This window comes from Euphorbia lathyris, chromosome 2 (assembly GCF_963576675.1).
Source record: "Euphorbia lathyris chromosome 2, ddEupLath1.1, whole genome shotgun sequence".
Lineage (NCBI taxonomy): Eukaryota > Viridiplantae > Streptophyta > Magnoliopsida > Malpighiales > Euphorbiaceae > Euphorbia > Euphorbia lathyris.
Window position 1 is genome coordinate 49,411,301 of NC_088911.1, and position 16,379 is coordinate 49,427,679.

Below are 16,379 nucleotides of genomic sequence, written 5' to 3' on the forward strand. Positions count from 1 at the left end.
GCAATCACTCAACATTCAATTTTTCATATAGATTTACTTAGAGTGGATTTGACATACCGATGGCTTCCCTTAGTGTATTGAATTGTTCTAGTGCCAAGGGCTTAGTGAAGATATCTGCAAGCTGCTCATTTGTTGGCACATAGGTCAGCTTGATCTCATCTTTTAGTACGTGATCTCTAATGAAGTGATGTCTTATGCTAACATGCTTCATCCTGCTGTATTGGACTGGATTCTTAGATAAATCAATGGCACTCTTGTTATCACATTTGATCTCTATCGTCTTTGTTTTGACTCCATAATCTTCAAGCTGTTGCTTTATCCATAGGACTTGTGCAACACAGCTTCCAGCAGCCACGTACTCAGCTTCGGTTGTAGACAGGGCTACAGATGATTGCTTCTTGCTGAACCAAGATACTAGACAGCTTCCGAGGAAATGACATCCTCCCGAAGTACTCTTCAGTTCTAGCTTATCTCGTCCATAGTCAGCATCAGTATATCCAATGAGTGTAAAGTCATTTGAAGTTGGATACCATAGACCTGCATCAACTGAGCTTTGCAAGTATCTAAAAATTCTTTTCACAGCAGTTAGATGAGATTCCCTGGGGTCAGCTTGATATCTAGCACAATAGCATACTGAGTACTGAATATCAGGTCTACTAGCTGTGAGATAGAGTAAAGAACCTATCATACCTCGATAGAGTTTACTATCACTTACTCTTCTCATCCTTGCATAGGACAGTATCAGTACCCATGGGGGTTGATATTGGTTTGCAATCTACCATGCTGAATTTCTTTAACATTTCCTTGGTGTTCTTAGACTGACTTATAAAGATGCCATTCTTACCTTGCTTGATTTGAAGTCCAAGGAAAAGTTGAGTTCACCCATCATCGACATTTCAAACTCAGTTTGCATCTGTTGGCTAAATTCTTTGCACAAAGACTCGTCAGTAGCACCAAATATTATATCATCTACATATATCTGTGCAAGTAGGGTATGTTTACCCTTTTTCTTAATAAACAAGGTTGTGTCAGCTTTTCCCCTGACATAGTTCCTGGTCAGCAGGAAATTGGTCAACCTCTCATACCAAGCTCTTGGAGCTTGTTTCAGGCCATACAGGGCCTTTTTGAGTTTATAAACGTGGTTTGGAAACTTTGAATCTTCAAACCCAGGAGGTTGATTAACGTATACCTCTTCGTCTATAAAGCCATTTAGAAACTCACTTTTTACATCCATTTGGTATAGTTTAAAATTCATGAAACTAGCATAGGCACACAATATACGTATAGCTTCTAGCCTAGCAACAGGTGCAAATGTTTCTCCATAGTCTATACCTTCTTGCTGACTATAGCCTTGGGCTACAAGTCGAGCTTTGTTTCTAATCACATTTCCATGCTCATCTAGTTTATTTCTAAAGACCCACTTGGTTCCTATGGGCTTTTGATTCCTAGGTCTAGGTACTAGATCCCATACCTCATTTCTGGTGAATTGGTCAAGTTCTTCTTGCATGGCATTTATCCAATATTCATCTTGCTCAGCATCAGCAAAATTCTTTGGCTCAAGCATTGAGACGAAGGCAACATTACTAAGGTATTTTCTAAGCTGATCTCTGGTCATCAACTTGTTGTTGGCAGCATCAAGAATGGCCTGTTCTGTATGCCCTCTTGGGATCTTTATTTCCTTGGGCAATGTTGAGTCGTTTGGAAGAGGTGTTTCCACAATCTCTACAGGAATAGATTGGTCAGCAAATGATATTTCCATTTCTTGCTTACCTTGGGTCAACTTCTGTATAGATGACACAGAGGCTTCTGGTTGATCAGCGGAAGCTGAGCTTGGTTCATCTTCTTCAAGCTGAGCTGACTTACCTGTGGGGTCAGTTTCATCGAACTCAACATGTACAGACTCTTCTACAATTTGAGTTCTTTTATTAAATACTCTATATGCTTTACTGTTTGTTGAGTACCCCAAAAAGATCGCTTCGTCAGCTTTAGCATCAAATTTAGCAAGGTTGTCTTTTGTATTTAGTATAAAGCATTTACACCCAAAAGCATGAAAGTATCCAATATTGGGCTTTCGTCCTTTCCAAAGCTCATATGGGGTTTTCTTAAGTATAGGTCTAACTAGAGCCCTATTCAGTATGTAACATGCCGTGTGAACAGCTTCACCCCAGAAGTACTTAGGAAGCCTATTTTCACTCAGCATTGTCCTAGCTATTTCGACAATAGTTCTATTTTTCCTTTCAACAACCCCATTTTGTTGAGGTGTTCTAGGAGCGGAGAAATTGTGGTCAATACCACTGGTTTCACAGAATTCATCAAACTGTTGGTTTTTGAATTCTCCACCATTGTCGCTTCTAATGTGAGCTACTCTTAGGTCTTTGTCATTTTCAAGCTTTTTAATCAGTGTGGTAAACATCTCAAGAGTTTCATCCTTGCTACTCAGCAAGATGATCCAAGTGTACCGAGAGAAATCATCTACAATAACCAAGGAAAATTTCTTACCTCCCAAGCTGAGTGGCTGGATAGGTCCGAAAAGATCCAAGTGTAGTAATTCCAATGGTCTTTTGGTTGAGACAATGTTTTTGCTATGAAATGACTTTTTAGTTTGTTTGCCTTGATGACAAGCTTTACATAGTTGATCTTTTTCAAACTTTAATTTGGGTAATCCCTCAACTAATTGCTTTCTAGCTAATTTGGCAAGAAGGTCCATGCTGACATGCCCAAGTCTTCTATGCCATAGCCAGGAGTTGTCCTCTTTAGACACTAAGCATATGTTTTTAGAAAACTATTTTTCTAAGTTCAACATGTATACATTTTCTACACGAGGGGCAGTTAAGATCAATTCATTTGTATTTCCCTCGAGTATTTGACACTTAGTATCATCAAATACAACCTTTCTGCCGCTCTTGCAAAGCTGAGCTACACTCAGCAGATTGTATTTGAGACCTTTAACTAAGGAGACAGACTCAATGGTTGGGTTACCTCCGATAGTACCTGAGCCGACTATCTTACCCTTCTTGTTGTCTCCAAAGCTTACGCTTCCACCTCGTTTAAGCTCTAGTGTGATGAACTGAGTTTCATCACCTGTCATGTGTCTTGAACATGCGCTGTCTATATACCAAAGTTTTGATTTCTCCACGCATGTCAAGCTGACCTGCATTTTAAACTATTCGTTTTTAGGTACCCAATTCTTTTTGGGTCCTTTCTTGTTAGTGTAAATAGGTGCAAAGTCATATTTTAACTTGTGACGACATACATTTGTAGTATGGCCACTTTTACCACAAAAGCCACACATAGTTGCCCTTTTAGGGTGATATTGAGTGTGGTCAGCATTGTTGTGCTGAGCATGCCAGCATACCTTGGTAGTATGACCTTTCTTACCACAGAAGTCACATTGGACAGTCTGTTTGTTATGCCAGCACACAGCTTTTGTGTGTCCTTTCTTCCCACAACAGCTACATTGAGTAAACTGTTTATGCTGACCAGTACCTGAGTACTCAGCATGGGGTTTATTCTTAGTTGAACCTTTTATTTGGTTCTGTAAAGTTGTGACATCCTTTCTAAGTTTCTTTGACTCAGTTTGAACCTCCGTGACAAACTCATGTATGATTTGCATGTTGGTATGTAAGTCAGAGTTGTCCTGGAGGAGATATCGGAGGTCACTCAGCTTGACCTCTTCAATCTCGTCACACCGCCTGCTGAGTGCTTTAATCTTTTTGTTAAACTTCTTAGTTAGTGTATATAAGTCACTCAGGGCATTTACCATTTCGTTTCTAAGCAAAAGTAAGGATGTTACCTCATTGTTGTTTTCCTCCTGCTCGGAATCTTCAGAGAGGTCAGCTTGCTCAGATTGGGATTGGTCAGCTCCATCATCTGCCATGAAACATATGTTGGATGTTTCATTTTGCTCAGCTTCAGATGATGTTGACACATCACTGTCACTCCATGTGGCTACCATAGCCTTTTTGCTTCCCTTCTTCTCCTTTTTGAGGTTGGGACAGCTTGACTTGATGTGCCCAGTTTGATGACACTCAAAACATGTGACAGACTTCGAGCTGTCCTTCTTGTACTTGTCACTTGACTCGGCTTTATACTTGTCATTTCTTCTAAATGACCTTTTGCCGTTTCTATCATTCCTCCTGAACAGCTTCTTCATCTTTCTGGTGAACATGGCTATTTCCTCATCATCAGTTGACTCAGCTTCAGTCGAGTCAGCTTTCATGACAAGTGACTTTTGTTTCTTATCTTCTGATTTTTCTTTCTCTTTAGCTTCAAAGTTTTTCATAGAGATTTCATGGGTCAGCAGGGATCCGATCAGCTCATCATATTTATAGGTAGTCAAGTCTTGAGCTTCTTCTACAGCTGTTTTCTTTGCTTGCCAGCTCTTAAGCAGACTTCTCAGGATTTTCTTCACCTGTTCCTCTTCAGTGAAGTTCTTTCCAAGCCTTTTTAGCTCGTTTATAATATTTGTGAACCTTGCGTTCATTTCTGAGATGTGTTCATTCTCATTCATCTCAAACAGCTCGTAGAGTCTCATATGTTGATTGACTTTAGACTCCTTAACTTTGCTTGTGCCTTCATAGGTTACTTCAAGCTTCTTCCAAATCTCATGTGCTGACTCACAACCTGAAATCTTATTGTATTCTGCAGCATCTAACGCACAGTGAAGCATGTTTATAGCCGAAGCATTATTTTGTAATTTTATGAGGTCATCCTCTGTCCACTCAGCCTCACTTTTAACAATTTTCTCATTGTTAACAGTTTTGTATGGCACATGTGGACCTTGAACAATTGCAAGCCATGCACTCATGTTTGTGGCTTGAATAAAGTTCTTCATCCTATTTTTCCAGAATGTATAATTTGACCCAAAGAATAGGGGGGGTCTAGTGATTGATAATCCCTCAGGGAGTATCTGTGTTGTTTGGTTTCCTGGAAGGAACCGAGTGCTATTCTCACCCATTTTTAGGGATCAGCTCAAGATTGTTAAATCTTTGAGTAGTGAGCTTAGGCTCTGATACCACTTGTTGGTCCCTAGTAATTAGTTCCAAGGGGGGGGGGGGGGGATTAGGAACTAATATAACTTTTTCGCGTTCAATTATGCTGACTAGAAGTTATTTTAGGAGTTTGTTAACTCAGCTTTTGGTCAGCTTGGTGAGATATGTTTTAAGACAGCTTTAGTCAGATGTTGACTAAAGGTATTTTCTTGTAAGTTAGGAATTGACACTCTTGGAGGTCAGCTTCTAACTCAACACCACTTATTTACTCAAGGTCAGCTTTGGCAATTTATATGCTGAGTAAATAAAGCAAACAACACATGCAATATGAGAGAGAGTTTAGAGATTACTCAGTATCACTTATCCTGGTTCGGCCTCTCTGCCTACGTCCAGTCCCCAGAGTCCTCTGGGCTTTTTGAATCCAATACTGAGCTCTTTAACGGTAGAGCACAAACCAATTACAAGGCAGTTGAATATGCAAGAGTACCTTCCTCTATTCGTCTACTCAACTCCTACTAAGTGCTACAACCCAGCACCTAGATTTCTCTACCACTGAATGCTTACAACCAAGCACGCAGCTTAACACTCTCAATATTCCTATTGATCACAAACTTGTTCTTTTTCAACTAAAGAACACTTTAGATGATTACAAAACAATCAATCTAGCATTTACACAGAGAATGAAAAGTTGGTGTAAGATCTTTTTTTATTTGAGTGCTTGCAAGATTTTCTCTCTTTGTATTTTTCTTTTGATGCTTCAGTGATTATCCAAGGTTCTTCATTGTCCTTTTATAGAAGGAAAACTGCAGATTTGGATCGTTTGAATTGTTGTTACCGTTAACACCAAAACGACTCTTTTAAGGGACAAATTCTGGTCAGCTTCAGTCTGTACCGCCATTCCCTTCCTCTGTTTTCTCCAGGCGTCAGGTTTTGTCTTCATGCATCAGACTTGTCTTTTTGTGCCAGTTGTCTTTTACCAATAATCCAATGACCCATGTTTCTTGGAATTAGTCTTTTGTGTGTCTTCGAGGTTTCAATTATTGGTGCCGAAGATTGGCAGACTTTGTCCTTTAGTGAACGGATCCTCCATGCTGTCCTGATTGTCACTCAGCTTCATTCGTTATCTCCGAATGTTCTACTTCCAAGCTGAGTTCCTTCTTAGTCAGCTTCGTTCTGGCGACTTTGAATGAAGCTTCTGATGCTAAGTTCTACTCCACTCAGCTTCTCATACTTTCATGCTGAGTTCCGTTTAACTCAGCTTTGGCTTATGCTGACTTCTGACCTGTCTTACTTTATATATATATATATATATATTTGCACTCAATATTGAACAAACACATTAGTACAATTAAATCAAAGCATTTAATTTGATTGCCTCTTTAATCATGGATGATTTTGTCAAATCAAAATCTTGTGGAAAGGTGTTTCAACAAGATGGCTAGACAACCTAAGACTTCGAGATGAAACCATAATTCCAGTGGCTAGTTAAATCTCAGACTGGAAGGTGGATGATTTTGTGGATAGTGACAGCCAATGGAAATGGGCACTCTTTGAGGACTACTTTGATACTGGTATTCTTCTACGGCTCAGATGTATCCTGGTTAAAATGGCGTCGGATATCAGTGATATGCCTAGGTGGCAGAACTCAACATCTGGGAACTTCAGCTGTAAGGCTACGTATACGTTCATCACTGCTAGGAACCATGAGGCACCGCATATGTCTTGCTTCTCACAAACTTGGAAAATTAAAGCACCTCAACGGACAAAAACCTTCACTTGGCTCTGTCTACATGATAGAATCCTAAGAAACACGGAGAGGAAGCGTCGCCACCTTGTAGAGTCAGGAACCTGTCCGAGATGTAATATTTCAGAAGAAACTGTCTGCCACGCTCTCCGTGATTGCAAGGTAAGTGCAGATACCTGGAATTCTGTTATATCGTTCCCTTTCTGGAATGAGTTCTTCTCGATACCAGACTCGCAATGGTTCAGATACTGCATCTCAAAACTTGATAGATCCTTCGGCGTTACAAACTAGAGAGCGTCCTTTGTCATAACTGCGAGATTGCTCTAGGGCTGGCGTAACAAAATACTATTTCAACCGGACTTCGCTCTCCCCCTGACAAAGGACGCCTGGTTGAGCAACTGGTGAAGGAGAATGAGAATTGCTGGCAATCTATTCTTGCACAAATGAAACGCCCAAACAAGCAGGAAGTCTGGCTTGGATGGGATAAACCCCGCAGTGGAGCCTGGAAACTCAATACGGATGGTTCATGCTGGAGTAGCAACGGGCGAATTGCGGCTGGGGGCCTTCTTAGAGACAACTATGGTAGATGGATATGTGGATTCACCCATAACATTAGGTACGGGAACTCATTCGAAGCGGAATTGTGGGGGATCTTCTCGGGTTTAACAATGGCTCTAGGACAGCAGACGACCACAATACTGGTAGAGACAGATTGCCAAGAAGTTGTTCAATTCATCACCCATCCTTGCCCCTTACACCACCCTTCCCGCGCTATAATAAGGAATATTCAGCTCCTAATAGAAAGGTTTCAGACAGTGAATGTGACTCACATCTATCGAGAGAAGAACCGATGTGCAGATCACTTAGCAGCAGCAGCAGCTTTCGGATCTCCACTTGGGGTCAACGACATTGAGCAGGCCCCTGCAGAATTGCTACGTACCTCTTCTCCAAGCGGACTTCCCTCCCTAGGTTGATTACTACTTAATGTAGCATCTTTTCTTTCTATATCTTGTTCTTTCTTTTTTTCCATGTAACAAAAAGAAAAAAACATTGAAAAAGAAAAAAATAAAATAAAAATTGGAATGAAAGACGAAAATGACATTGAAATTAGAATAGTCAAATGAAATTTGTAGGAAGAAGCATGCAATAGTTGACTTGACTTGGTAATATATATTTGTAGGGAAGGCAAGGCAATATGATTAATAGAATAGAATAGAATGGGTGGTTCTTCCTCAAAAGTGTTCATTAGCTTTAGAGGTGCTGATGTTCGTGAGAATTTTCTGAGCCATCTTTTCTCTGCTTTGGAAAGAAAAAAGATCAAAACATTCAAGGATGAAAATCTCAAAAGAGGAGAAGAAATCACATCATCACTTGTTGAAATTATAAAGAAATCAGAAATATCAATTGTAATATTCTCCCAAGACTACCCATATTCACCCTGGTGTCTTGATGAGCTATTTACAATACTAGAGCGAAAGAAAAAGAAAAAACAACTAGTTGTACCTATTTTCTATAAAGTTGACCCGTCTGATGTTCAGGAAGTCAAAGGAAATTATGGGTCTGCAATAGCTCAATATAATCAACATCCACAGTTCAGAGACAAGGTCAATAAGTGGAAGCTTGCTTTGACGGAAATAAGCAATTTAGCTGGCTTCTATTCTCTTGATTCTCAATACAGGTACTATCTTTTTCTATTCTATTTCTCAAACATATATATATATATATATTCTAATTATTTATTTTGTTAATGTGGTTAGGCCTGAGGCTAAATTAATTGACGAAGTTGTTAAATACGTCGCCGTGAAACTAAAAGACAACGAAAGTATGATCGTAGCTGCAGTAACAGCTGGAGCAACAGCTGGAGCAATAGCTGGAGGAGGCTGCTAGCTATTCGTATTCGGATATCAAACCTGTAATTTACCATTCTACCTTAATTTTAATTGTAATTGTGTGACTGTTATTTTTTAAATTTAATTTGAATTTTTATGTGTTCTTCTGCAATCATTCTATTTCAATTGCCTCAGTGAATTCCTTTTTTATATACATGCCAGTAGATATTATCCTTACAAGTGTAGAGTATCATTTCTTTGCACTTCTCCTCAATAACAATGGTAGTGCTCATCTGTAAACCACTGTTGATTTTAATGAGAAGAAATAACAAGTTTAAATCCAAATACAATTATTCTACCTATGTTGGAGAAAGTTCAGATAAATCTTTTTATAATATACACATCCTTTTCATTTAAATAAAATAAATGGACACAAATAAGTGAAAGCATAGAGTACCATTAGTCAAATACTAACCAAAAATAAAATTGTCAGCCCATGAGATGGATCATCCAATACTAAATGTGTATTAATAAAAAAGTTCAAAATGGATAAGCAGTTAATTTTCTTTTTACATGACAATGACATATATAGCTCCAAAATGAATTTTGACTATCACATGTCAAATTCTTTTTTGGTAGGAAAAAGTTTAGGTAATGGTAGTTCTACCCACTTCCAAAGTTAGGGCAATTTAGACCAATTTTACAAAAAAAAAAAAATATTGATAAGATAAAGTACTAATGTAGCTCAAACTTTATTCTGAAGAAATTTTTTTCAGCCAAGTTGAAGGACCAAATTTGCATATATCTAATAAAAAAAAAACCATGATTTTGTATAACCTAAGTCAAAATTATAGTTGCACTACTATGAGCAAGTATGCCCCCTAATGCCCACCACTTTCTCTCTAAGCTCATAATGATTATAAAAATGCTTGGAATATCCGAAATTCATGTCCAAATCAATCTCACGCTCATTATGGGTAAATTTCACCTATGGTGTACAACATTTGTCCTATTTCACAGTTTGGTGTACAACATTCAATTTGTCTTACTAATATGTACGAACTGAGGGATGACCTCCCACTATGGTGTACAACCGGTGAAAATGACCGGTCAACACGAAAGTCAACACGCCACATCATCCATTTGACCGGTCAAAAAGTCAATATTAACATAAAATTACATATATACCCTTTCTTCTTCTTTTCCATTTCCATTGCTTTCTCCACCTTTTGTAGTTGCAGTTGCCGATTCATTGCTCTCTCTCTCACTCGCTTTCTTCATTGCCCTCTTTTCCACTATACCTGAAGCTTTCCCAAGATTTAAGCATGGAAAAATCAAAGAAAATAAATTTCTGGAATTTCTGGGAATTTTTTTTCCCAATTAAAGCCTCCATTAATGTTTATTTGTTAAACAAATCTAAAACCATAGCATGAAAATTTCTGGACAATTTGATTTTAGGTTTTGATTTTGGTAATTGAACCGTGAATGTCGAATTCACAGATTTTAGAGCATGGGAATTTCTGGGTAATTTTTTCCCAATGTATTTAATCGACCCAATACTATACTTGCTGCAATTATCACCTTCACGCCAACAAATAACTTCGTATTCATGCTGTTCTTTCGCTTTCACACTACAAAACTGAGGCATCTTATCTCGTCTACAACAAACCTGTCTGAAATTTCATATACCCCATCATCTGGCAGTAGATTTGAGTGTAGCCAAGGACTAATATACAAAAATTTGCCTCTTATAAGAAAAGAGACGTATGTCTCGGGCGTTTCATTATCTTGCTTTACGCTTCTCCTCTGACATGTGATGAAATAACTTTGCCATGGCTCTTCTCTCACAATCCTACATCATTCAACATAAAATTTCATGACCTTTTCGCCAGAGTAAATATTCCAGAATGAGCATAGGGTCAAGTTGAAGACGTAATTTGCTATCCAACCATATTGAATATCCGAGAAGATAAGCATTAAGCAGCACTCATTCTGACCTTTGAATCAAAAGGTAAAACTACGAATGCTTATTTGTTGAACAAATTGAAAACCAGAGCATGAGAATTTCTGGGTAATTTGATTTTAGGTTTTGAATTTGGGAATTTTGAACGTGAATGTTGAATTCACAGATTTAAAGGCTTGTAGGTATTAATTAAAGAAAGAGAATTTTATGAAAATAATGGTGAAAATGGCTATTGAATTAGAGAGAGAAAGAGTTAGAGAGAGAAAGGAGTTAGAGAGGGAGAAGAGTTAGAAAGAGAAAAGAGCCATGGCAAAGAGAGAAAGAGAAAGTTGAACAAAAGAGAGTGTATTTTTATTTTTTATTTTTTTGGGATAAAGGGTATTTTGGTAATTGTATATGAGGTGTGTTTAATTAAAGTTGAAAAATGGTGAGGTGGCGCGTTGACTGGTGTTGACCGGTCATTTTCACCGGCTATACACCATAGTGGGAGGTCATCCCTAAGTTCGTACATATTAGTGAGACAAATTGAAGGTTGTACACCAAAGTGTGAAATAGGACAAAGGTTGTACACCATAGATGAAATTTACCCCGCTCATTATCCTCAGTATTGATGCTTCATTCAGCTTAACAGAGAGATGCCTGCTGCAAGCAACGCCCATATATGCTTTGCCAGAGAACGAATCCTCTTGATTGTACCAATTTTAATCTCTTCTCTAATGTCAAGGACTTTTCTGCCAATGGTTTCTTATTCGGATTTTTTCAATTACAATCGGTAGTATCTTCAAAACAAAAAAAAAAATTAGTTGCAGGTGATTTTTTTGAAAGAAAAAAGTATTTTTTTTTTGTCTTTTGTTCATTCACAAGTTTCTGACTTTTATTAATGAGATTTACCCGTTTCCTCCATTGTTATTCCATCCATATCCAAAATTCCAAATTTATATTCAAACGTGAAGAAACTAAAAAAAGCAATCATTATATCATAAACCTTACATATTAGGAATGTCTCGACATAGATATCAAATAAAAATGGACACTTCAGCACATAAGTATTTTGATTTTTAATATGTTCATAAGTACCAAAATAGACTGGTTGTGATCTTGGAAAGTCGTCTGCAGAATGAAACGAAGACCTTCTTACGCAATGATTGCGGGACCATGCGACGAATTTTGTTGGTTCGATCCCACGTTAGTTTATATGGTAACTTTGACGAGTCGCTCCGTTTGAAAGGGTGTATATAGTGTTTCACGGAGTTGCAGTGATCTTGTGCTTGAGTTTCTGGAGCATATATTTTGCTTGAGTTTCTTTATGAAAGAAGTATCTTGTGCTTGTGAGAGTTGATAGCAGTATTCACGAGTTGCGGTGATCGTTCATCCGTTCATACGAATTTATCTGAGATCAAAAGGCAATCAGTTTGAGGTCTTCGCTTTCTGGATTTCGGTAGCGAGACATGAGGTTAGTCCTTTCTTTCTGAGAGCTTGTTAGTGCTTTTCTTTAGTTCTGTTAGAGTTCCTGATAATTGTTCCGAAGTTGGGGGGAGGTGGAGTGTTTCTTTATTATGTCTGCTGAATCTAGTCGGGGAGTGGTGGTGAAATTGATTGGTGTTACCCCTGGTTATTTCATGCTATTTGACTTCGGTATAAATCGTCAGAGGAAGTGTAAAGCTTCTGGGGGGTAAGGCAAGTGAGGGTACGTAGGGGGGAGAAACCTTGGGTGCGAGGCATTCATGTGGTGAGGTTGCCTCCCTCAATTGCTAGGCCCGTTGATGGTGTAAAGTCTGGTATGTTTGAGGTTAGTGTGAAGGTTCTCACTTACCTGGTGAGCAAGGGTGAGATTCTATCATGTTTGTATAAATGGGTGAGGAAGAAGGTTTCCAGCCATTGATATTGCTCCTTGATCTCTTCAAGATCCTCTTTAGTCAAGGAAGACGGTTGGTTGGGGATCCTAGGGTTAACTTTCCTAGGTTTTTTAGCTACCTCTTCGTCTTTTGAAGGTGGGTTTTGAGGTTGAGGTTAACGAACTTTCTTAATAGAAGCTTTAGGAGCCATAAGGGAAAGAAATATTGCAGAAAAAATGAAGAAATAAAGAGTATAAAGAAACTTACATGTTTTGCCAAAAAATCATAGAGGTAGAAGAACAAATGTCGTCTATAGTTATACTGCAATTTATAGAAGAGAAGGAGAATGAAGAGTTTTGAATTCATCTAAAGCACTTATTAGTAGAGGTAATAAATGCTTTAGGAGGAAAAAGGCGCATTAATTGGGAAGTCATAAATGACATCATTACTTTCAAAAGTAATGATGGCATCCAAATGACCGAACAAGCCCTAAAGGGCATTGCAAAAGACTTATTATTTTGAGGGGGGCTACTAATATGGTACGAATAATATAATGGGCTTAAGCACATAAGCTCAGACCCATTATTTCATATATCTGGCCAGTCCATCCAACTAAGAAGGGCCTTTCTAGAATTAATGTAAAGGAGGAGCTTCGGATTCCAAAAAGCACGCTTAAATCACTTCATTGTGGAAATGTAGGTTCCGAACTAATAACAAGCTGACACGTGTACAATGGCACAAACACTAATGTCTATAAATAGCACAAAAATTAGGAATCAGGTACACAATTCTATATTCACTACTTTCACTAAATAGCTTTCAAATTACATATTTCTCATACTAACTTAGGCATCTGAGAGGGTTCGCTCGTCTCCGTCCCCTGTCTGACTGTTTCCTCCCTTTTCAGGTGACTCAAGACACATTATCAGAAAGTAATTGATATCCTAATATCACTAACTAAACTAATTTAGCAAGGATATTTGGGCTTTTAATGAGAATATGCCCCCTCGTTATGAGCCATTTTTGTAGTCGTATCTATGTTGTTAACGGGCCGTTTATGACACGTATATATCAGGTTTGCATGGTTTGGTCTACTTTAGTCAAGCTTACATGATGTATCGATAGGAAGAGAAAGAGTTGTAGGAGTCGCATCTGTGGGGGAAATAGACGGATCAGAATGCTCGTATTACTGGGATGAAGAGTGTTGCGCATGCTGCACACACCGAATTGTACCATCGGTATACCTCAATTCAGTTTGTCTAATCTGGATGCGTTGCGAGAAGTAGGAGAGGCATCGAGAGATGAAGCAATTGAAAGAGTTGGCCCAACATGAGGAAAAGAGTGCCACCGAAACCTAAGAGAAGTTGAGTCAGGAACTTGATATGGTGAAAAAAAGAGTGCGGAGAATGATGATAATTCGGGGATGAATTCTTTTAACTATGGGGAGAATGATGTGTCGAAGATCAAACAATTCAATTTTTAGAGAAATATGATCTAGTGGCAATCGGTAAATTCTGCCAAGTTGTGGAGTATCCGGTTTTTGTGATTTCAAATCTTATGCTGCATGAAAATGAGTCTAATAGCAAAACTCATGGTTTTGCCATGACTTTCGACCTTTTTTAGCCAAATTCGGCCTCTAAGGCTCTTATTTTTACAATTTTAGGTTTTTAGGCGTTTTTAAGAAGTTTTGTTTCTTTAAGATTTTGTCGCTATTGGGATTTGTGTTTCCTTTTTTATTTTGAATTCCTGTTGTTTTTAAGACTTCTTTACCTATTTAAAAGGCTTGCTCTCTTTTGTATTAATCATATTATTAATGAAATTGTGAGTTTCGAATTTCCAAAGTTATGAATTTTGAGGGTTTCTATTAGGGCATTTATGCGTTGAATCACCTATTAGTAATGAGATTGTTTTTGTATTGTTCCTGCTGCGTTAGTTGGTATCAGAGCTAGGCCTAGAGCAACAACTCAAAAATAAGCTTGGAGAGATGACTCAGTGAATGGCCGAACTGTTTATAGATGAGAAGGAAGAGGAAGACATGTTTATTAGTCCATAACCCGTTTTTGACGAGGAGAATGGTGATGATAAGGAAAAGGAATGGACCGAATATGGTGAACCAATCTTTGATCATGAAACTATGGATGAAGAAGTGGTGCATGAAAATGAGGTAGTATATGTTCTAAATCAGAAGGCGATAGACAAAGAAGTTAAGGTTCCTACCAAGAAGCAGCACCATGTTGAGATCGAAGTGGGAGATTATGTATGGATGGGTTTTTTTGCAGGAAATTATAAAAAAGTGTCTACCAAGAAGATTAGCTCAATAGAAATCATTGAGAAGGCGATTCCTTGGATGAGGAAAAGTCTAGGAAAAATTTGGTCCACCTAAGGAGAATGATGCGGACAAAGATCGAGCAATTCGGTAAATTCTGTCATGTTTTAAAGTGTCAGATTCTATGTTTTCGAACCCTATTTTGATTGGAAGTGGTTCAACGGTCAAAACCCATAAAAATGATATGGGGGCTACCCTCTTTTGGCCAAATTCGATCGTCTAAGGCCTCAAAACCGTGAATTAGTATTATTTTCGAATTAATTTGTATATTTCTTTTTAGTTTTGCTTTTCTAATTGAGATTCTATTTTCACATTCCTTTTATGATTCGAATTTAGTATTTTTCCTATTGAATGACTTGTTATCATTATAAGGAGGGAGCTTATTTTGATTAATGAAATTGTGATATTTCATATTACCAAGTTCTTGAGAATTTTTAAGGTTTCTAGTAGCGTATTCGTGCATCGAATCAACTATTAACTATGAAACATATTCTTGTTATTCATGTATCTCTGGTATTCATAAAATCAACAGGTTTATAGAACCCTAGCTTTCTGACATTGAACTGAATCAACAGGCTGCTAGCAAAACCGATTAGTTTCACTGCGTCAGTTGCTTTTAAAAATTTCAACAAATGATTGAAAAAGTCTTCTTGGAAGATGCGATTGAGCATTGCTCAAGTGTTCCTTTTAAGTGGGTAAGGATACTTTATATAGGAGTGAAGAGTCCTATTTAGAATATGAATAAATTAACTTTATTTTATATAGGAAAGAATCCCAATAAGACAAAAATCATTCTATTTAATAGCTATTTAGGGTCATTGAAAAGACTCATACATAGAGTAAAATTTGAGGTGGAGTTAAAAACTAACTCTTCCTCAAATCACTAACAGTATCCACATCCTCTCTATTATTGATGAGTTTATCTTCACTCTTAGTTCCTCCTTATTTTATTTTTTTTATTAATACGTTATTACTAAGGAGTGAATATGATGAGTATTATTAGAGATGATATATATTACTCACTTTTCAAATCATTAAAGTGCCATTGGGTACGTTGTAGTAAATGTTTTAATGGAATGCCCATTACAATGGATGTTCATTATCATGTTTGGATTAGTTTATTGTTTTTATCGTAATGGAATCATAATTACGTTACTCAATTTTTCTTCACAAATTTATGTAATGAAGATTATATAAAAAATACGCATGAATTCTCATTACGACTAGTTCAAATATATATTTTTATTATTTATATTTATTATCTATAATTTTTATTAAACGGTAAAATGTAAAATAAGAAAAATGTGAAAACGGAAAAATACAAAAACACGAAAAATAGAAAAAATGGAAAATGGAAAATTATGAAAAACAAGAAAAAACATGAAACACAAAAAACGAGAAAACGAGAAAAACGCGAAGGATGGGGAAAACATGAAAATGCGGAAACAGAAAATGGAAAATAGAAAAGACGTGAGAAATGCAAAATGCAAAAAAAACGTGAAAACGTGAAAACGCGAAAACGCGAAAACGGAAAAAACGAACAAAAATTAATAAGTTTTTAACCATTATATATGGATGACGTATGCATATGAAAATTTGAGAATAGTTGAAGTTTCTAACTACATTTGACGAAACAAACATAAGTATTGTAATAATACGTACATTTCACCAATTTTTTTAAAAAATTTACC

The 16,379-nt window shown here is 37.4% G+C and overlaps 1 protein-coding gene across 1 annotated transcript; it reads left to right on the forward strand.

The window, feature by feature from the left end:
* Positions 1–7,927: 7,927 nt before the first annotated feature.
* Positions 7,928–8,739, forward strand: LOC136220413 (disease resistance protein RPV1-like). Its single transcript, XM_066008235.1, has 2 exons — positions 7,928–8,413; positions 8,493–8,739. Exons 1-2 carry the CDS (start codon positions 7,953–7,955, stop codon positions 8,620–8,622), a joined length of 591 nt encoding a protein of 196 aa, XP_065864307.1. The 5' UTR covers positions 7,928–7,952; the 3' UTR covers positions 8,623–8,739.
* The last annotated feature ends 7,640 nt before the right edge of the window (positions 8,740–16,379 follow it).

Excerpts from the sequence above, each read along its gene's own strand:
- LOC136220413 (XM_066008235.1), top strand. The coding sequence starts at position 7,953 with ATGGGTGGTTCTTCCTCAAAAGTGTTCATTAGCTTTAGAGGTGCTGAT. Across the intron at positions 8,414-8,492 it reads TCTCTTGATTCTCAATACAG|GCCTGAGGCTAAATTAATTG; the intron begins GTACTATCTTTT and ends TAATGTGGTTAG.